The sequence below is a fragment of the Chiloscyllium plagiosum genome, unplaced genomic scaffold (assembly GCF_037043375.1).
Source record: "Chiloscyllium plagiosum isolate Xiang-an unplaced genomic scaffold, Cpla_swu_hap1 HiC_scaffold_13, whole genome shotgun sequence".
Classification (NCBI taxonomy): Eukaryota; Metazoa; Chordata; class Chondrichthyes; order Orectolobiformes; family Hemiscylliidae; genus Chiloscyllium; species Chiloscyllium plagiosum.
The window spans coordinates 48,118,093-48,141,832 of NW_028270151.1; the positions used below are offsets into that span (position 1 = coordinate 48,118,093).

The 23,740-nt window shown below is 41.5% G+C and overlaps 1 protein-coding gene across 2 annotated transcripts in view; it reads right to left on the bottom strand.

Moving 5' to 3' along the window:
- pde6d (phosphodiesterase 6D, cGMP-specific, rod, delta) overlaps window positions 1–21,227 on the bottom strand; it is a 75,532-nt gene extending 54,305 nt beyond the window's left edge. For both annotated transcript variants that reach the window (XM_043702245.2, XM_043702246.2), the window contains exon 1: window positions 21,049–21,227. In XM_043702245.2, coding sequence (XP_043558180.1) covers window positions 21,049–21,098 — 50 coding nt within the window. In that variant the 5' untranslated portion in view covers window positions 21,099–21,227. The remainder of the gene's footprint in view (window positions 1–21,048) is intronic.
- Between the last annotated feature and the right edge of the window lie 2,513 nt (window positions 21,228–23,740).

The following is a 23,740-nucleotide window of genomic DNA, read 5'->3' on the forward strand; positions in this document are numbered from 1 at the left end:
AATTACATCCCACTCGATCCTATAACAGTTTAATCCTACATTAAAAAATGTAGATTAAAAAAGAAATGAATAAGAATGTTGAACAATTCAAAGTTTTCATGTTACAGATATTCTTTAATACACTCAGTCCCCATTATCCATGAGGGATTGGTTGCATGGACTTCATATAGGTAACAAAAAGATGTTATACCACAAAGCTGTGCGCGATCGGTTTACTGAGGACAATAAAAAAAAGATGAAGGTAGGGAGCAGACCTCGCAAGTACATAAATCCATGGGTAGCAAATCAATGGATAACGACAACTGAGTATACATTCACATCTACTCAAGTTGATCTACTAATAATCTTCAGTCTTAAATGGCAGCTGAACACAACAAAAGGGATGTAGTCCAAACACTTCTCTGATTTCACAAAACATTAGTTTCTGACATCGCCTGGTACTCACTGTCTGTAGCAGCTGTTCAATGCACCATGTAGACATGTAATATCAGCAAACACTACCTAAAGTTTCCATTATTGTGTAAGCTCAAATGAAGAAAACTGGTTGCCTGTCTTCTGTAAATGCATGTCATGTTTTAAATATAAACCAGAACGCAAAATTTCTGATGACTTTATAGCTCATTGATTCTGATCGGGTAATGCTGAAGACACTGACTACTTCTTTCAAAATTATTTAAATATTTGAATACCTTAAAGTATTTTTAAAATCGAGAATCAATGTGGTATGTTTTTCAGTTTTCAAAAGACAATTAAAATTATATACTTGCAAATTTAAATACATTTTGCACATCATATAAATTTATTGCCCTCAATGTTAGCTCTATGCTTTAGCTGAATCTTTCAAATTTCTCCTCCCAGCTTCACTGATGTCTTTTCAGAGCTCATCATGTATGAGCAAACCACTTTTGGCCCTGTATATACTAACAGCTAGCTAAGTAACTACTCTCCCAAGCCCCATACTGATTTACACCACAAATTGATTACTTTCCTCAGGTACTGTTGCCTTCTTTTTCAAAACTGCTATAATCACTCTGCTCAAAATACCCACACTTAACCCCGTTGTTCTTGAAAACCTACAACTTCACTGCTAATCTCGCTTTCCTTTTCAAAGTCTTTGAACACTTCCCAAAAGTAATACCAATCTTCCTACAATTACATGTTTAAATTTAAAAATCAGGGTTTGCATCTGTCACATGACTGAGCTTGGAGATAGCACTGGGAGTCATGGAGCTCTCACCAAGTTAGAACATCTTTATTCCTCCTCTAGTTGGCTTGATTCCACTCTTACAGTTCTCACAGAGGGATTGCAACTTGTAAAAAATTATTTGATCATGGGATGTGGGCATGCTTTTGGGGCTTCATTTATTGGCCATCCCTAATTGACCTTGAGAAGCTGGTAATGAGTTGCCTTCTTGAACTGCAGTTAGTTTGATGTACAGTAATTCCATAATGCAATGGTTACATTCTTCTACAACCCTGTGTAATAGAAAGATTGCACTTTAGAAACAGCACTTAAAGTGTTGGCGATGTAATCACGTTCCACACAACACGTTTTAAAAGAGCACACTTTAAAAACAGTGTCCCCAATTCGTCAATTGCATTTTTGCGAATTTGCGATAACAAAACATATGCTCTAGCAGAACGATGTGCAAGTATACGATACTGTTAGGGAGGGAATACCAGGTTTTTGACCCAGTGACACTGAAAGAACAACAATATATTTTCAAGTCAAAATGACGAGTGGCTTTTTCACGCCTCAATTTGGAGTCACAGTGGGAACAAGTCACTGCTTTAAGCGTCTATGCAACCCCAGTTGATCACACTATCCTTCTCCTGTGCCTTACTTCCACTATCTAGCTGAGTGGTACTACCTCAGTTGGTTCCACATCTACTCAACCATGTTGATTGATCTCCAAAAATAAAACTTTTCTTTCCACTCTCACATCTTTGCCCTGGAATTACATAAGGATATATCTTTGGTACACTTCTATTGTATACTTCTCTCCTTCCCTCTCAGGAACAATTTCCACATTTCTGGTAAGAATACAGTCAGAGTCATGGAGATGTACAGCATGGAAACAGACCCTTCGGTCCAACTCGTCCATGCCGACCAGATATCTCAATCTAGTCCTTTCTGCCAGTACCTGGCCCATATCTGTCCAAACCCTTCCTGTTCGTATACCCATCCAGATGCCTTTTAAATGTTGCAATTGTACTAGCCTCCACCACTTCCTCTGTCAGCTCATTCCATACATGTACCACCCTCTGTGTGAAAAAGGTGCCCCTTTGGTCTCTTTTATATCTTTCCCCTCTCACTCTGAACCTATGCCCTCTAGTTATGGACTCTCCCACCCCAGGGAAAAGACTTTGTCTACTTATCCTATCCATTATCCTCATGATTTTATAAGACTCTATAAGGTCACCCCTCCCTAGCTCTACCTCGCCACTGTTTCTCTAGATCCCTGAACTGTCTTTGTAAAGTTAGGTAGGAAAGTAAGGAGTGAGAAGGATGCAAGAAGACTGTAATAAGGATGCACAGTCAGTCAGTCAGGTTTACTGAATGAGCATGAATATACAAAATAGAATACAATGTGATGCCATATGAAAATATTTTCTTAGTAGTAAATATGTTAAAAAAAAGCAAAACTTTTTTTAATGGTGAGAAATCGATAAATGCGTGCATTCAGATGAACCTGAGTGTCCATGTACATGAATCCTCGGAACTTAACATGCAGATACCACAAGCAATTAGGAAAAATAAACGATATGTTAGCTTTTGTTACTCAGGTAATGATACAGAAATCTTGGTACAATGACACGAGGCATTCATGATCGCATATCAGAAGTACTCTGTCTTTAGATAACAAAGTATGTAGTGGCCCTGCAGAGAATGCAACAAAGATTCAATACAGGGTGAAAGGCCAATGAACGAAAATATCAATTCTGGCTGGGATTGTATAGGATGACAAAAACTGAGGCAACCTCAGCCTTGGGTAATCATGGAAGTCTCAGGTAGATTCATGTTCAGCAGGAAGGCTTGCAGTTTTTGTTCCAGCAACACCACTGGGAGTGATTGGCCACTGCTCAGGATCTGATGCCTTTCTACAAAATTAGCATTTTGCAGGCAGGGAATAGGTGGGAGGTGAATGCCCTTTAATCAGGTCAAACATAATGGAAGAGCCCCAGATATGCCAGATTGGAATTTCCAGGGCCAATCAAGCACAACCTGATAAGTGTACATGTTTCAGCAGGACAGGGACATCCATGTGCCACAGGGTGTTTGCTTGAAAGCACCCTTTACCGAGCCCACAGGAAAACCATTAAAGCATTGTTAGTGGTCTCCCAATCTGATGAATATACTTGTATACCAGTAGCAGGGGTGTGAGGGACTCCCACAGTCCTTATTTGGCCACCTGTGGGTCTCATACTATCCAATGCAAGTTTCGGCTTGGGCCTCTGCTTTTTGTAGTTTTTATAAATGACTTGGATGAAGAAATGGAAGGATGGGTGAGTACGTTTGCCGATGACACTAGGGTCGGTGGTGTTGTAGATAATGTCGAGGGCTGTTACAGGCTACAACAAGACATTGAGAGGATGCAGAGCTAGGCTGAGAAGTGGCAGATGGAGTTCAACCTGGGATAAATGTGAAGTGATTCATTTTGGAAGGTCAAATTTGAATGCCAAATACAGGGTTAAAGACAGGATTCTTGGCAGTGTGGAGGAAAATTGGATCTTGGGGTCCATGTAAATAGATCCCTCAAAATTATCACCCAAGTTGAGAGGGTTGTTAAGGAGGTGTATGGTGTTTTGGTTTTCATTAACGGGGGTTTGAGTTTAAGAACCACAAGGTTTTGCTGTAACTCTACAAAACCCTGGTTAGACCATACTTAGAATATTGTATCCAGTTCTGGTCACCTCATTATAGGAAGGTTGTAGATGCTTTAGACAGGATGCAGAGTAGATTTACCAGGATGCTGTCTGGATTGGAGGGCTTGTCTTATGAAGAGAGGTTGGGTAAGCTGGGCTTTTCACACCAGAGAGGAGGAGGAAGAGAAGTGACTTGATAGAGGTGTACAAGATATTGAGAGGCATAGATAGAGTAGGTAGCCAGAGACTTTTCCCCAGGGCAGAAATGGCTGTCATGAGGTGTCATAATTTTAAGGTTATTGGAGGAAGGTATAGGGGAGATGTCAGAGGTAGGTTCTTTATGCAAAGAGTGGTGAGTGCATGGAATGCACTGCCAGCAGCAGTAGTAGAGTCGGAGACATTAGGGACACTTAAGCGACTGTTGGACAAGCACATGGACGACAATAAATTGAGGGGTGTGTAGATTATGTTGATCTGAGATTAAGATAAACACTAGGCACAATATCGTGGGGTGAAGGGCCTGTACTGTGCTGAACTGTTCTATGTACGCTCTACTGACCTCAGAACATGCCCCCTAGAGCCCTATAAAATCCTGGCTGGTTTCCTTCTCCTGTTACTACAGGAGTGCTGATTATTTACAGCCTTTTCTTTTTTTTAATGCTTTTCCAGTATTTTGCTTTTGCGTTCACTAGACTATTGCCTGTGATAAGAGAATTGCCCTCCTACAATTCTGGTTATATTCCCAAAATTTAGAAGAAATGAAAGTGATGCAGTTGAAACTACAAACTTCTTAAAAGGATTTGAAATAAGTCCACAAGGGCAGTATCCTGGCACCAAGTCACCCTTTATTTATAGGTGCATAAAACATTATACTGACGCAGCTCGCTCAAAGCTGGATCCTAGAGTGAGCAGAACCTCTAACACTCCTGTGTATATCTGTCAGCCAGATTAACAGGCCCGAATCAGGGAACTCATATTCAATGAGATCCACCTGGCTGACCTCATTCCAATCAGGACATCCCTCCCCTCTAAGGGACACTGGCCTGTTCTTTTTCCTTGCATCGAAAGCATTTCAGAAGAAGCACTGAAGCTGTGACATCCACCATGTCCATCTCATCCTCGAGGTTTCTTTGACACAAGGTGGCAGGGAAGAACCCGCGGCCTCTGAAAGCCTTGCTGGGTGTTCTGAGGGACTGAGTATATTTTGCTCCTGCCCCATTTGAGAAGTTGTAGCTTTTAGGTGGTTCATGTGCTTGTTCAAGATCACCTCTCCTGCCCGAACTTTGTATGCCACAGGACGTTTCCTTGCGTCGATCATGCCTCTTTCCCATGCAGGACCATTCCCATGATTCCAAACTTCGTCCGCTAAAGTAAACTGCCTCTCTCACTTAGAGGAGTCTTGCATCCAGCACTGGCATGTCTGATGCCATTTTACCCTCCTGCCTGCTCCAGGAAGATTACATTTAACCTGGTGTGGAGTCTTCTCCTCAATAGCAACTCTGCTGGAGCTATCACTGTAATTGTGTGAAGGCTAGTCCTATAATCAAACTGGAACTGAGACAGTTTTGTATCAAGTCAAGCTGTAGGCTGTTTCTTTAAGCCTACCTTCAAAGTTTGGATAGCTTTTTTTGCCAGACCATTGAACGATGGATGGTAGGGAGCTGTCTTTATATTTCGAATGCCATTCAAGTTTAGGAAATACTCAAGTTCCCTGCCGTTAAGTGGTGGCCTGTTGTCTGTAACTAACATTTCCGGGAGTCCACGTATTGCAAAGGATGCTCGCAGCTTTTCAGTCATTGACCCAGTGTATGACAAGTGAACCCTATGCATGTCCAACCTCATTGATTGGGCGTCCAAAATGATTACGGACACTGAGCCCATGAAAGGCCAGGCATAGTTGATGTGTAACCGAAAGCAGATTTTACCCAGCCATTCCCATGAATGTAGGGGAGTTGCTGGCCATAATTTATGTTGACACTCTGGGTGCTGCCCCACCAACACAGCTATGCCTGGATATAATCCTGGCCACTGGACATAACACTTTCATTTTGGAAAACACTGGAGGTCCTGGAAGGGTTCGGCCAGTGTCTGGCTGCGAGCTTTGCTTGGTGCAATCATTCTTGCTCCCCATAGTAATATGCCGTCTTCTACGGTGATCTCATGTTGCTGGGTCTAGAAAGGTTTCAATTCTGCTTGTGATTGTCTTTTTGTTTCCCTCATCACACAGCCGTTTTAGTTTTGCCAGGATGGGATCTTATTGTGTCCACAGTTCAATATTGTCAGCAGTGACCAGAAGGGTGTCTAGAAAGCTTAAAATCAGAACAGACTCTTCTAATGGCAGCACCACCAGCATCTGATTTTGCTACTTAGCCTCCCAGATGGTATTTCATCTTGTAATCGTACACACTTAGAATAAGATTCTACTGCTGAATTTGACCTGAAGCTGTGAGCAGCACAGGCCTTCCTCTTTGAGTAGACCTCGCAAGGATTTGTGGTCTGTTACTATCACAAATTTATGTCCATGATGGTTAAAAAGAAAGATGACTGCTAAACTTTACTTCTTTATACAGTCTTAGAGAGGTACAGCACGGAAACACCCCTTGGTCCAACCCGTCCATACTGACCAGATATAATCTGAGTGTATTTTCATCTGGCATCAGCCAAAGTCTGGGGAACATAAGCTCTCGGGTGTGCCTCTCCACTGGGTCACACTTGGGATCTCACTTGGGATCGCAAAGTACCAACACCTTAGACAACAATAGATACTTCTTCCCTTCCCTAAAAGCTACATAGCAGGTGTGGGGATGCCAGGATGGGATCAATTTACATGTGAATTTTCCATAATAATTCACCAACCCAGGGAAAGACCTAAGCTCCGGTACAGATGTTGGAGCTGGGGCACCTTTGATTATTCTCACTTTATCATCCAATGGGTGTAACTCAAGTCTTCTCGACTCTGTAGCCCAAGTAGGTCACATTTTTCCCGAAGGTGTACACCTGCCTTGGAGAAATCTATAAGCACTATGTCCAAGCTCTCCAAGTGCTCTTTATTGGAGTTGTCTTTCCAGTTATTAGCAGATCATCCAGATAAATAGCGACCTAGGGTCGACCCTGTAAAATGATTTCTATCATCCCGCTGGAAAATAGCACAGGCTGATGATTCCCCCAAAAGGCAGTCACATATACTGGTACAAACCCTATGGGTATTAGTTGCAGCATACTTCTGGGAATCCTCATTTCAATGCAACTGCAGGTACATATGGCTCATGTCCAGCTTCATAAAGGACAGCTCCCCCCTGCCAGTTTTGCATATATAAGCTGTTTCCGCGAGAGTCTGGGTATTTATCCAACTGCAAAATGTGGCTTACAAGCATTTGATTGAAATCCCCACAAAAGACAAACCAACCCATCGGGCTTCCCAATTGCTACAACTGGTGCTGCCCATTCCACAAAGTGGACTGATCTGATGATTCCTTCGCTTTCCAGCCTTCTGATTTCTGCCTCTTCTTTTGCATGTAAGGCAAATGGCAACAGGCAGGCTTTACAGAATCAGGGAATTGCTTACTGATCAACATGTAAGGTGGTCTTGGTCCCTTTGATAGTCCCTCGACCTTCCTGAAAAAACATCTAGATATTTAATTAGGACTTCACTCAGGCAGCCATTTTCTAATCAAAAAATGTTGAAGTTGAATATTTTTCAACTAATTTCACCCCATCAAGCTTGGGCCCCAGCCTATTACTATAATCAATAGTAACTGAACCAGCTGTTTGTCTTAAGAGACTGGAACCAAAGCTTTATCCTTAATCTGCAGGGGTTCCCCAGTATAGGTTCTCAGGTTGGCCAAAGTCTTAAGGGCTGGAGTCTAGAGTGAATTTTGGCAAAGACTGATTCTGCAATCACTGTTACAACCACACCAATCTCCATTCAAACTGAGTGACCATTTAACCAAACATATATTTTGATTGGTTCTGATTTGCATGTTGCTAAGCAATTTAACTATTCCAAACCAGCTATGGATGGACGTTCCAAGGTGTGCACTCACTTCAATTCTGGCCTATGAGTTCCCTTATTCAGTTCAGGCCTAATGGGCCTCTTTTGCTGTCTCGAGCCCACATTCTAGCAGCAACTACAAAAGCCTGCCAGACTGGATCTTCAAGAAAATTTTAACCATTATGCCGAGGCTTGTTTTTGGTTTGAGGGTTTTATTGTGGGCAGATCCAGAGTCCCTCTGTTTGCAATTTGTCCTGAGTGAGGCTATCCAATTGGCTTCTCCCAAGCTCAGTCAGACTGACTAGGGTACCCACTTCTGTAATTCATAAGCTCTACTTGCCTCATTTTCTAATGACAAAGGCAGTTGTAGCACCTGTTTGAAGTCTAATTAGACTTCAACTAGTAACTTCAGCTAGTAAGTGCTTTTGCATGGTTACATCATAAATCCCACATAACAACGGTCTCTCAGCATCTCCCTTAGGGTTAAGCCAAAATCACATGCCTCTGCCAGTCTTCTTAACCTCGTCAAAATTCCCAACACTGATTCCCTTGATTCTCGAACTCTGAGAAAAATCGATAGTATTTCAGAATTACAGAAGGCTTGGGTTGTATAATTGCTTAGCGAAATCTGGCAATTATTGAAAGATCTTAGTATCTGGCTCCTCCAGAAAAGTTTGATCCCTAATATGCAAAAAAGCTGTGGGTCCACAAGCTGTCAGGAGAATTCCTCATTGTTTTTGTCTGCCCCAATGTCAATTGCCCAGAAAAATAATGCATTCTTTCCACGTACTGGGCCCAATCTTCGACAGCAGGATCGAACAAGTCAAGCTTACCAAATTGCAGGATGATGCCAGAAATGCTTACATCAACTCAAAGACTACTGTTGTGAGTGAATCTCTTCAGGGATGTGTTTTCTCTTGTCGTCACTGAATTAGCTCCAAGAAGGCTGGTATCCCATCACCAAGCCGCCCTTTTCTTATAGTTGCGTAATACATGACATTGACCAAGCTAGCTCAGAGCCAGATCCTAGAGCGAGCAGAACTCCTGTTTACATCTGTCAGACAGGACTCCCTCATCCAATCAGGGAACTTCCAATTAACTTCTGCCTCCTATTAATACACAAGATCACCAACTTCCCGGAAATCATCCATTTAACATTCCTGTAAAATCTAAACTATCAGGCATCTGGAGTTCAAGTAACATGTATACAGGATTGTGCATACTCTTCATGAGACACTTTCTGGTCATGTTTGTCAATATAACACACATTCCATTAAAATGTTGAAATTAAGGCTGTATTCACCCACATTTTTCTACCCTTATACTATTCTACTACACAAATATTTGCAGGTGACCCAATTGTTAATGTGATTTTGCTTCTGAGATGCTGCAGGCACACCAATGACCTATTCTGAACTTCTCAAACCTCTTTTGAGCATAATGCTCAGGTATTATATATTTAAAATTCATTCATTCATAGGAAACACACTAGCTTTCAGAGCGTCGCTCCTTCATCACTACCACCTGACGAAGGAGTGACGCTCCGAAAGCTAGTGTGCTTCCAATTAAACCTGTTGGACTACAACCTGGTGTTGTGTGATTTTTAACTTTGTACACCTCAGTCCAACAACAGCATCTCCAAATCGTTCATTCATAGGATGTGGGTTTGACCAGTTGGGCAAGCATTTATTGCCCTAGGCTAGTGTTATGAAGATGTGGGTGTACTGTATCTTTAAGAGTTAGAAGATAGAAGGAATATGTGATAGCACCAAGTGTTCTCAAAAAGGTAACAATGTAACACTGGGTCAAAAGCTAGATTAGCTGCAGTATATTTGGTGCAGGTACACCCACAATGCTATTAGGGAAGAAGTTCCAGGATGAAATCTGTACAGTCTCCTGCTCCAATAAGTTCCTTAAATTGGCCACCCTGATTCACAACTGGGATTTGATTCATTAGTTGTGGAACCACCTAGTTCTGTTGGCCCCTTACTGCTTGTTTTATCTGGCACACAATTAGTCCTGTGTTATAGCTTCACCAGTTATCAACTCATTTTTAGGTATGCCTAGGCTGCACCTAACATGCCCTCCTAACACTCTTCATTTAACCAAGGATGATCCTCTGGTTTGATGATAATAGTAGAGTTGGGGGCACATGGGACATAAGGTTGCAGACTGTGTTAAAATACAAATCTTCTGCTACTGATGGCATTAAGCACCTCATGGCTGCCCGATCTTGAGCTGTCAGATCTGTTTGAAATCGATTCAATTTAGTAAGTGGTAGTACCACCTAACACAATGGAGGGTGTTTTTAATTTGAAGATTATTTTATCTTCACAAGTACTATGCAGTGGTCATTCTTATTGATACTGTCATGAACAGATGTGTCTGCAAAAGGCAAATTATTGATGAGGTAAAAACAATGACTGCAGATGCTGGAAACCAGATTCTGAATTAGTGGTGCTGGAAGAGCACAGCAGTTCAGGCAGCATCCAAGAAGCAGCGAAATCGACATTTCAGGGGCTTTTGCCCGAAACGTCGATTTCGCTGCTCCTTGGATGCTGCCTGAACTGCTGTGCTCTTCCAGCACCACTAATCCAAAATTACTGAGGTGGTCAAGTATGCTTTTCTCTCTTATTGGTACTCCCACCACCTGGCCCAGACCCATTCTAGCAGCAATGGTCTTTAGCAATGGACTAGTTTGGTCAGTAATGGTATTGCTGAGCCATTCTTGATGATAGACATCAAAGTCCCCTACCCAGAGTACATTCTGCATTCTTGCCACTCTGCGATTCCTTCAACATGGAGGAGTACTGATTCATCATCCTTAAGTTATGATGTATGTTAATTAGTAATTCCCATGTTTGACCTAATGCCATGACACTTCTAGGATACACTGATTCCATTATCAATATAACGGACTCCCAGAGCAACTCGCTTCCAATTGTATAACACTGAGCCACCATTTCTACTGGGTTTGTCTTGCTAGTGAGACAGGAATGAAGAAGTGATGTCTGCAACATTTTCTGTAAAATATGATTCACGAGTATTACGGTGTCTAGCTGTTGCTTGACTAGGTTATTGAGTCAGCTCTCCCAACTTTGGACTAGGTCCCAAAGATTAGTAAGGAGGACGTTGCAGGTTGACGGGCTTAGAGAGTGACGTCAGGTGGTCCATTCAGTTTCATTCCTTTGAGATGCTGCAGCGGTTAGATACAACTGGCTGACTTGCTAGGCCATTTCTGAGGACATTTCAGAGTCAATTACATTACTGCAGGTCTGGCAAAACAAGGAACAAAAGCTGATATCTGTCTCAAAAGGACATTAGCGAACCAGATGGACAATCAACAATGACTTCATGGTCATCACTAGATATTTAATTCCTGATATATTTTTGATTCAAATTCCACCACCGTCTGTAGCAAGATTCAAATCTGTGTTCTAGGGCATTACTCAAGTCACTGGATTGCCTCACCCTAAACACTTTAAAATACTTAGTCCACATTAAGTAGTCCCCAAACGCAGAGATCCTGAAAGCTCCTTTTCATACATTCAGCTCCAATCCCTATCTTAGTGGTGCTACATATTGATGGTCACATTTCCCTCACCACACTCAAAAAGGGGCAGCGTGGTGGCTCAATAGTTAGCAGTTCTGCCTCACAGCACCAGCCTTGGGTGGCTGTCTCTGTGAAGTTAGCACATTCTCCCTGTGTCAGTGTAGGTTTCTTCCGGGTGCTCTGGCTTCCTCCCTTAATTCCAAAGACATGCAAGTTATAGAGTCATAGAGATGTACAAATTGGCCACGCTAAATTATTCATAGTGTCCAAGGATGTGTAGGTTAGGTGGATTAGTTATAGGAAATGCAGGGTCATTGGGATAGAGTAGGTGCTGAGTCTGGGTGGAATGCTCTTTTGAGAGTCAGTGAGGACTTGTTGAGCTGAATGGCCTGTTTCCACACTGTAGGGATTCTATGACATAATTCTATGATGTGATAAATCCTGTCAACACTACTGTACGGTTGCATAGATTTTCTAAATGCTGATAGAACTGAGAATCTTAACCCAAATATAATTTGAATCCCTTTCTCTCCCCTGAAAAAACTAAATTTCACCAATTTTCTCACAACCAAAAGCCAAAAACTTTCCTCCTTCCCACCAACCTACCCACCCCATTCACCATACCATTTCTGCAACATCTGACATGCTTACTTATATTCTCATCTCCATCATCAATGCTCTGGTTCTAGTCACAAATAAAACAACTATGCTCATGTCTCTGATATAGCCCTCATATCTTCTCCCTTTGTCCAAAGAATGCAGACCTGAACAGATCTGGTGGACAGCCACCATAAATGTTATGAGTTGACTTTTGAAGCCCTAAAAAGATCTTTGCAAAAACAGAAACAAAAACAGGATTGATTTATTGGGTATAAATGACCAGAATGGGTGGTCAACATTTGAAGTGTGAAAAAAAACTGGTGATTCGTTTTAACTTTGTGTAGCATTATTTATTGAATAACTCAATGCTACAATGACACATCTAAACACAACAATTGTTTTTAAAGCCTATCAAATTCATTGCTTCCATATTGAATGCAAAGAGCTCCTAAAATTCTTTCCAAGTCCCAGCTAAGGCATTATTGTAAGCATCCTACTCTGGCATTTTAGTTTCAGAATCATCCTTCCAGCCACTAAATTGTATGCTCCACATTTTTTTGATCTACTGCCTGTCTGGGCACTAATAGCATCCTATGATTTGATGATTAAACCATACAAAACATTAAGCAGAACGACATTTTCCTTTATTGGTCAGAGTACTGAGTACAGGAGTTGGGGGGTCATGTTGCGGCTGTACAGGACATTGGTTAGGCCACTGTTGGAATACTGCATGCAATTCTGGTCTTCTTCCTATCGGAAAGGTGTTGTGAAACTTGAAAGGGTTCAGAAAAGATTTACAAGGATGTTGCCAGGGTTGGAGGATCTGAGCTACAGGGAGAGGCTGAACAGCCTGTGGCTGTTTTCCCTGCAGTGTCGGAGGCTGAGAGGTGACGTTATAGAAGTTTAGAAAATTGAGGGGCATGAATAGGATAAATAGACAAAGTCTTTTCCCTGCGGTCAGGGAGTCCAGAACTAGAGGGCATTGGTTTCGGGTGAGAGGGAAAAGATACAAAGGAGACCTGATTCACGCAGACGGTGGTATGTGTATGGAATGAGCTGCCAAAGGATGTGGTGGAGGCTGGTACAATTGCAACATTTAAGAGGCATTTGGATGGGTATATGAATAAAAAGGGTTTGGAGGGATATGGGCCGGGTGCTGGCAGGTGGGACTAGAATGGGTTGGGATATCTGGTCGGCACGGACGGGTCTGTTTCCATGCTGTATATCTTTAGGACTTCTTTTGGTTTTTCATCAACCATCCACCTATTTCATTTGGTGCAAATATGATCCTTGAAAGGCTTGTTGATGCAGATATCCAAAGGTTGAAATCTTGATGTAAGACCTCCTGGTTTGACTACCATGTATGTGTTAGTTTTTAGTAAGCGCCTCTTCATATCATCGATCATATGGGATCCATAAGACCATAAGACATAGGAGCAGAAGTGGACCATTCAGCCCAGTAAGTCTGCTCTGCCATTCAATTAGATCATGGCTGATCTGATAATCCTCAACTTCACCTTCCTGCCTTAACCCCATAACCTGTGATTAGATTAGAATAGTTAGAAATCTATCTCACCCTTGAATATACTTATGATTATGGTCTATGGTTCTAGATTTTCCCACAAGAGGAAATAACCTCTCTGCAGCTACCAGGTCAACCTCATAAGAATCTTATGTCTCAACAAGGTTTCCTCTCATTCTGCTAAACTCTAATGAGTACAAGAATAATCTGCTTAACCTCTTGTTATAAGAGAAATCCCTTCATACCTGGGATAAACCCTGTGAACCTTCTCTACACTGGTTCAAACATTAACATATCTTTCCTCGGGGCGGCACGAAAATTGTTCACAGTATTCCCAGTGTGTTCTGACTACTGCCTTACATAATTTCAGCAAAACCTCCATATTTTTATACTCCATTCCCTTTGAAATAAAGGCAAACATTCCATTTGCCTTCCCCATTCCCATTTAACCTGGACGCTAGCTTGTTGTGATCCATGCACTGGGATCCCCAGACCCCTCTGTGCTGCAGCTTTTTAACAGTCTTTCCTCATTTAAATAATATTAAAAATTAACAGTATTTTGCAGTTGTATGTCCCATGAATAAGAGATATTGTTTACAGTGGTAAAAACAAGGACTGCAGATGCTGGAAACCAGATTCTAGATTAGAGTGGTGCTGGAAAAGCACAGCAGTTCAGGCAATATCAGAGGAGCAGGAAAATTGTCGTTTCGGGCAAAAGCCCTTCATCAGGATCCTGATGAAGGGCTTTTGCCTGAAAAGTTGATTTTCCTGCTCCTTGGATGCTGTCTGAACTGCTGTGCTTTTCCAGCACCACTCTACTCTAGAATATTGTTTAGTGTCTACTGGAATAATTATTCCACACCTTTTCAATGCGTAGCTTGTCTCCATCCTCATCCATTCATACACCGTCATGGAGTTGTACACAAAATCCTGTAGGGAGTTTCATTTTCAGCATGGTCCTATTTTTGAAAACTACCACAGGCTTTAAGTTTGCTTTGTCGGTGGTGCAGGTTAGCAGGCCTACAGCACTGTTCAAATGAAGCTTAATGAAAGCTGGAGGAAAAGCCACACATCTTTCAGTTAGGCACTTTACAACCTTCCAGACTAAGCAAAAGTTCAACAACTTCAAAATATAATCTCTGCTCCACTTTTCTTTGCTTGTTCCACTTCTTTTTCAGGCAGTAGCATACCTGCTCTTAGGATCTGGAAGACAACAGTGGGCGGCACGGTGGCTAGCACTTCTACCTCACAGCGCCAGGGACATGAGTTGGATTCTAGCCTTGGGCGACTGTCCATGTGGAGTGTGCACATTCTCCCTGTGTCTGTGTGAATTTCCTCCAGGTGCTCTGATTTCCCCCCCACAATCCAAGATGTGCAGGTTAGGTGAATTAGCTGTGCTAAATTGCCCATTGTGTTCAGGGATGTGCAGGCTAGGTGCATTAGTCAGGGATAAATGCAGAGTAGTAGAGGAATGGGTCTGGGTGGGTACTTTTCGGAGGATCGGTGTGGACTTGTTGGGCCAAATGGCCTGTTTCCACACCACAAGGATTCTATGAACATTTCTATCATTCAAATTCTCCCAATTTTCACCTCACCATAAAACTTCCTTTTGTTATTTTCCTAATCACACCTTACTCGAAACCTATTACATCTACCTGTTCCCAGTTATGGTCATCAATTTGACTTAGATATTCCAATGGTCAGAAAGTCACCACAGCTGCACAGTCTAGAGTTGCAGTTCAGGACTATGTGAAAGACTAGACGTAGCTAACGCAAAGGGAATTACCGGGGAAACTGAAAATTCTGCTGTGTGATTCCAGTGTCTACAGCACCTCATAATAACCTCTAATGTCAGAAAATACAGAGGGTCCCAACTCACTTAAGCTTAATAGTTAGCCAAGCAAAAATCGGATTATTTAAAATCTACCTCCTGAATAACTGTTAAAATGACCATGAAGGTCAGCAAGTAATCCCTCCAACTACATACATAACATTCCCCAATTCAATCCAATCTACTGGGCATGAAGCTTGTTCCAGCCCCTCCAAAACCCCCCACCCTGACAACCACTACCCTCCTCCAGGAACCCAACCAATGCATATCCCCTCCAACCCACTAAGTTGGAACAAATGGCCTAGACACTCATCCACTTACCCCTGCTCCCTACTCTCACACTTATTCTTTCAAAGTATATGTCAAATTGTCTGGCTGTGCTGGTGAACATTTAAAGCACAGAGCATAGCACACTGATTGCTGGAAAAGGGAGCATGGTTTGGATGATGACCCTCTTCCCTGATTGTTGTGAGAATTCCTGGATAGGCCTCCGTGTGTTTTTTTTGACTGCAAGCTTTTTTCAGGAATTTCCAAAGTAGAAATCATTTCACTATACCTACATTGTTTTTATATGATCACAAACAGAAATAGAGCTTCCAACCTGACCAGAATTTCCGGGTCATAAACCCTGTTTCTCTCTGCAGAGATCACAATAATCTGCTGATAATTTTTCATAGAAACTGAAGATAGGATTTTACAGTACTTTTGCTTTTGTTCCAATCTACAGTGTGTTTCGTTCCACAATGCATATAAGTACAAATTTCAGAAATGTTCATCATTTTACCAATGTCAGCCAATGCCTAAAGATAATTACTGGTGTCGAAATATTCTGGTAATGCACTTTAGATCAGAAAATATCTGCTGAGTTTTAAACTTGATGGAACTGACTGTTAAATCTTTTCAGGAAGTAATGGAGCTTTTATTCAGATTGCAACATATGCTATTGCAATCTAAACCACACTGAAACCTCATGGCACATTTATAGATATGTCAACAGCAACATCCTGCTCCAGGAAACCAAATCACCTAATTCTTCAATAAAAAGAAATATTGCAGATGCTGAAACTCTGAAACAAACACCAAATGCTGGAGAAACTCAGCAGGTCTGATAGCATCTGTGCAAAGAGAAACATAGTTAATGCTTCAAGTCTGATGTAATGCTGAAGAAGAACATTAACTCTGTTTCTCTCTCCACAGATAATGTCAGATCTGCTAAATTTCATTAGCATTCTGTGTTTCCTTCGTAGGATTGTTCTCTCATTTCCCTTCAGGCAAGCAAAGGTCTCATTTTAAATGGGTTTGGAGATGAATTTGAATGATTTATTGTCACTTGCATTTTACAGAGAATATCACAGTAAATAATACAGTAAAAGCTTCAACTATCACCACAATCTGGTGCCATTTTGAATAGATGAATAATAAAATAAAAGTTAAATTGACAGAGTCCATCTTTGTTCTGCCATCTCCTCCATGAATCCTGAGCCGGCTCACCAGCAACACAACACCTGCACTGCCACTCCTCCTCCATCTCCACACTGCCATCTACACTGGACCCATCATCATAGCAGTCGCCACTTTTTAGGCGCCATGTCTTTCCTGCTGGGGACACCTTGCTGCCGAGTCCCATACTGAACCACACTCACCCTGCAATCAGGAGTCCCCAGCTCCACTCCACCTCACCCAGAACCAGGAATCAGGAGTCCCTGCCGCAAGCCTACCATGACTGCAATCAAGAGTCCCTGGCTCTGTTCCTGCCTTGATGATGCCAGGAGTTCCCTTTCCAGGCACAGCTTGCTGCCCCTACTGCAGCCTCAAACACATCAATACTCAGTGAATAGAGACTTTCTTTTCCACTGTATTATAAATCAAATTAACCATAACCGGTCAGGCAGCATCTGAGGATGTTAGGCCTACCGTTCCAGGGAGCATCCGTGAGGTCCTTCCTGAGGTGTGGGGCCCAAAACTGGACACATTATTCTAAATGGGGCCTAACCAGAGCTTTATAAAGTCTCAGTAGCACATCGCTGCTTTTACATTCCAACCATCTTGAGAATGCCTCTTGAGATAGATGCAGCTTTAAGGTCAATCTAAAGTTACAGCGCCTACATTTTTGATTAAATTGATCTAAGACATTAATGCTTCCAAAGCCATCTAGACTGGATGGAAATGTATTTTAAAAAGTCAATCAAAATTTGTCTGAGACTATGTTTTCTTCGATCTCTTAACCTGCTACGAAACATTGGTTGGAAAGATGAAGACATCTGTTCAGCTTGTACCACAAAGTCAACTCCTGAGTCATAAACTTCATGCTTCTTCCCTGCAACTATCTGAGGCTAAACTGGACTGTTCATGAACTGTGTCATACGCGATCACCATTTCTAATCTTCCACAGCCTCACAATGTTCCAAAATATCTGCACCTCTATTTCTGACTTCTTCAACATCCTTTATTTTAACTATACCAATGATGGCCATGCCATTAGTTGCATGGCTATAAGCTCTGAAATTCCCTCCCTAAACTTGTCCACCTCTTTTAAAATATTCTTTAAAACATACCTATGATAGAAATTTTCATCATCTATCCAAATATCTTTTTTTTTATATTGTATTTTGTTTGATAAGCCTCCTGTGAAGAACTCTTAAAGGCAAGTTGTTGTAATCTTGTACATTTTTCCCTTCTAGTATTTATACAATTACATTTTCAAAATTACTACTGAATTTACTTCTACCATTTGTTCTGGTTCAAAGTCAATGAGCTAGAATGCAAAGTATTAAAAAACTGAAATGCTGGAAAAATTCAGCTGGTCTGAGCAACATCTGTGGAAAGAGAAACAGAGTTAACATTTCGAGTCTGATGTGACTCTTCATCGGAAATGCTGGAGTGTTAGCTGAACACACTGATGAATAAGAGAAAGGGAGCAGTGTCCAGATAGTTTGCTCAACTACATATTTCAGTCAAACATATTTTTTTAAATTTCTTCACGGAATGTGGGTGTTGCTGGCTAGGCCAGCATTTATTGCTCATCCCCAATTCTCCTAGAGATGGGGTGGTGAGCTGACTTCTTCAACTGTTGCAATTCCTTAGTTGTCAGGACAGCCACAGTGCTGTTAGGAAGGGAGTAGTACAGGTCTGTATTTTTATGTTCACATTTCATGTTTTCCAGCGTTTCCTTTTTCACTGATTTCTCTAACCCATCCTCTATTACTCAAGATGCTCTCTAATTCTCTCTCCTTCTAAATTCTTAATGGAATAGAATTTTAAATACTGGTTATCATACGGGATCATGCTTCTTGTATTGAGGAGGGGCATCTTTCAGTACCTAGCATAGCCAAATAACTTGCTAATTCTAACTGAATCATCAGTACGTTTTTAGGCATAAATCCATTGTTTAGAAGAATGCAAGGTGATCGTTTCGAACCATGCGAGATCTTGCTCAGGTGGTTTCCACCAAAAATCATTCATAAAATGGAAGATAGTTTAAAAGTCTTCCTTTTAAGATAGAGATGAGAAGAATTTATGCATCCAGGGATTATTGAGATTGTGGAATTCTCTGACCCTTGAAGGTACTGTAAACTGAGTCTTTTACACTTACTCATGATATGGTTAGACAAATTTTGGATTGATCAGGGACTGAAGGATTATTGAGTGCAGAGAGTCAAGTGGAGATGAGGCCACAATCAGATCAGCTAAGATCTTATTGAATGTTGGAGCAAATTAAAAAAGGGCCGGATAGCTTACATTGTAATTTATTTAATCCTCATACCCTTGCAATTTTTGTTAGTACGTGTAAAGATATGCATCACATTCAAGACTCTGAAGAAAGATGGCTCTGTAATGAATCAATTTATCAAAAGACTATCCTCTGAAAAACATCCGTTAGCCTAGAACTTGAGGTAAAAATATTCCAACAGCATTACTGAAGCATAAATTGGACTGCAACTTCACATACACACAATTAAGTGTAAAAATCAGAAAAATCAAAATCAGTTGTCTGAGCTGCCCTGTTCCTCTATAGGTTTCATTACAATAATGAATTGCATTAAAGACTCAATGGTGCAACACACAGAATTTAGGTTATATAACCAATGAACTGATTGTATACAGTTAAGAGTTTGACCATTTGAGTATGTCTTTTTGTTAAATGTCTTAAATACATCTTAATTATTGCCAAACAACCTACTAGCTTTGAAAATTAACTTCCATCTGTGTGGAGCTCTCATTCCTTTAGATTTTGTTGTTGTGAATTTAAACAAAAAAACTTTTTTTTGTCTCATCTCTCTTAATTTCATACTTTTTCCTTATACATTAATTACCACTTAATTAACTATTCTAACCTACACTTCCTGATTCAGAATACATGCTCCAGTGAGAATCCACAAGTCCCATTCGTTAATTAGACACACCACTCTTTGTCCAGTTCAGACATGTCCCAAATTTCAGCTGAGGGCACTGCACCAAAATGGCTTTCAAAATACTGCAAGAAATTGTACAAAAGCCCTTAGAGAATCTGTGGCCAAACGTAATGAAAGGCTAACACTGTTTGCTCACTGCTAATCACAAAATCAAGGCCATCCAATATGTCTTCATACATAAGTTTCAAGCAACTGAACTCATTTAGCTTTCAAGGGATTAAACAACATTAGGACACAACAATTCTCACCTGATGAGAACAAAATTAATGTCTCAAATTCCACAATATCGTTAAATCATATAGCAGCTCAACGGTAATTAGGGATGGTCAACAAATACCGACCTTGCCAGCAGCACTAACATCTACATCAATGAATAAAAGGAATCCTTATTATAATGAAATCAATTAAATTTAAAGTATAAAAGGATGCCATTTGGCCCATCATGTTTGTACTGTCTCGTGAAAGAGCTACCTAGCTACTGCCATTCAGCAGCCATATCTCATAAACTTATCATAATCGAACTACCTCTACCATTGTTTTGTTCCTTAACACAGTAAAACCTGTTCAACTAGGTGAAAGTGGGTATTGCAAATGCTGCTGATTCGAGTCTAGATTGGTGCTGGAAAAGCACAGCAGGTCAGGCAGCATCCGAGGAGCAGGAAAATCGACGTTTCGGGCAAAAGGCCTGCATCAGGAAACCTGTTCAACTGTCATTAGTTAGGAGTGACATATATTGATTTAGTATGCAATGTCAAGCGGCTTGCAATCTGCATCATTTCTCATCATAAATGTCACTTCCAACACAAGGGCGATCTTGACAACATTTAAACATCACTTTACCAAATAAAAAACTGTGCGTTTCATCAAATTGTCAATGGGTTAAGTACGAAAACAATAATCTTGAACGGAACTGAAATTCAATTGTTTGTCCCAAACGTGCCCATATCATGATTTGGATTTTCTTTTGCCTCAAAAGATGATAATTTGCCCTGACAGTTAAGAATAAGGCGCCAGCGCTGCCACTGCGTTAAATCGCTGTCCTTTGCAGCACAGAGTGAGACTGGGGAATTAACCCGGGTGCAGACACCTCGGCCCTGTCCTGAGGAGTCACCTTCAGCGTCCTGGGACACTGCAAACTATCCTCGGACGGTTGGTGCTGGCAGTTCAGAGCTGCCTGCAGGCCTAGGCCCCGAGCCCACAGCCGCACTTACCCCGGGGAGAGGCAGCTCACAAATCGGGTAAAACACCAACCTTCACACGGGTAAAGGATACAGCTTAAAGCCCTTCAGAATCTCCTTAGCCCTGTCTTCCTTCGAAGACATTGCAGTCCTCCCGATCCTTCTCTGATAAATCGGAACAAAGGGATTAAAGCGATTAATGTGAAAACAGGAATATCTGTAAAGTCAATAAATGTAAAATCGAGCAACAAGCTGATTATCGCCACAGCAACGCTCGGCTCCACCGCGGCCAAACCCACCTCCACCTCCGGTAGCCAATCAGGTTCGCCAGCCGGCGCCACCCTCTGATTGACATGTGGATTGACCAATCAGATACGGGATAGCTGCGGATTAGCCATTCATCAGAGGGGCTCACCCCAGAGAGGCGGGGACCGCCGCAAAGATGGGGATGATTGGTCTATTTTGCTGTCAATCGCAACTGCAACTGATTTTAGCTACTGTCCTCCATTTATGATTAGGAGGTGCTGGGGTTGGACTGGGGTGTACAACGTTAAAAATGACACAACACCAGGTTATAGCCCAACAGGTTCCAAACAAACTTGTTGGACTATAACCTGGTGTTGTGCCATTTTTACCTTCGTCCTCCACTGAGGGTATTTTACTGGAGAAGTGACTCATTGAATTATCTCACTGCCTTGTATTAAACTTGACAGTGGTCTTACTGGTTAGGTCAGAGATTGGAGATGGTGTCACCAGGATGTCCAACAGTGGAAAATATGAACAAGCAATTAATTTATTGTTGATAGGAAGAGGATTAGGCTCCTACGTCAATAACATTTGCAGTGCTATCCCTATATCTGTTGATATAATTTGTACTTTTTACGGCCTACTTGGGTAGCACTGTAAATGGAGCCCTGCTTTCCTGGAGTCATACCAAAGGTTATTTTTTGAAAAGTATAATTTACCTGACTTTCAGACCAAGGCTGAAAGAAAACACAGACCAAGTTTCTGTCCTAAACAAGAACTGTTATTTATTATAAATAGAGAGGTTAATATTGGCATATACAAACAAAATCTAACCCTCTTATAAATGACTCTTTATACATACAGAGACAAATAACTATGGAAAACAGATTATTGGCAGAGGTAAAGCAAAGCTGGAAGACCAGTTCAGTAGTCTTTGCTTTCTGGTTCCAATATTCAGATTGGAAGATTCTTCACTTAACTAGAACCTTGGTGATCTGCTGTCTTTCTCTGGAAGTTTCTAATGGTTTGCTATTAAGATAATATATGGACCCAACATCCTTGGCCTCAAACCAGTGTGAAATAAGAATGGAACCTTTTTGAAATTCAGAGAAAATACAGTCAACAATGGAGAGAACACTTCAAAACACTCCCAAACCATGATAAAATCAGAGTTGAGGACAAATTAAGGAGACCCCCAACTTCCCAGCGAGGATAATTTTGGACTACCGTCTACTGTGGCATAAATTGAAACCACTAGTAACCACATGATGAATGGTAAATCTACTGGAGTGGACAGGGTTCCAGCGGAGATTTTCAAACTTGGAGAAGCAAAGCTTACATGTCATCTCCAAGAACTGTTCCTGAAAATCTAGGAAAAAGAAGAAATCTCTGACAATATCAGGGATGCTGCCAATACCACTGTCTTCGAGAAAGGAGACAAAGTGAACGTGGAAACAACTGAGGAATCTCTCTACTCTACATTGCTGGGGAGATTATCACCTGAATATATACTAAAGCACTTTCTCCCAGTCTCTGAAGAAATCATTCCAAAAGCCAGTGACTTCCGACCAAACCATGGAAATATGGACATGATTTTGACTATTCAATGACTCCAACAGAAATACCAGGAAGAACACCAACCATTTTGCTTGGCCTTCATTGACCTGAGGAGAAAGTGAGCACTGCAGATGCTGGAGATCAGAGCTGAAAATGTGTTGCTGGAAAAGCGCAGCAGGTCAGGCAGCATCCAAGGAGCAGGAGAATCGACATTTCGGGCATGAGCCCTTCTTCAGGAATGGAGGACTTCCCAATTCCTGAAGAAGGGCTCATGCCTGAAACGTTGATTCTCCTGGCCCTTGGATACTGCCTGACCTGCTGCACTTTTCCAGCAACACATTTTCAGCTCTTCATTGACCTGGCCATGTTTTTTGACTCATTCAGTCAGGAAGTGCTATGAAGATAAAAGCAAAGTACTGCGGATGCTGGAATCTGAAACCAAAAGAGAAAATTCTGGAAAATCTCAGCAGGTCTGGCAGCATCTGTAAGGAGAGAAAAGAGCTGACGTTTCGAGTCTAACTGACCCTTTGTCAAAGCTTAAAAAAAAGGGAGAAATAGGGAGGTATTTTACCAGGTTGAGAGAAGGTGAGTTATGGCTCCAGAAGCAAAGGTAGCAATAAAGAGATGATTATAGGGAGATTAGGAGCTGTGAATGACCAAGGCTGAAGCCAGTGCTGTGTGACAAAATATGTGGGGGTGGGGGATGTGGGGTGTGGGGGATGTGGGGGCTGGGGCTGGGGGAGGGATGAAGCAGAGGCAAAATGGAAAACAGGGGAGAAGGGTAGCAAAGGGGCAAGAGGAAGGAAAAGGTGATGAGAGAGTGGGGAGCGAGAGAAAGAGAGACAATTAAGAAATAAGAGGTACAGAACAGTGAAAAAAAAAATTAAAAATAAAATAAATGAAATAAAATTATCTAAAGTTGTTGAATTCAATGTTGCTGTAACGTGCCTAGTTGGAAGATAAGATGCTGTTCCTCCAGTTTG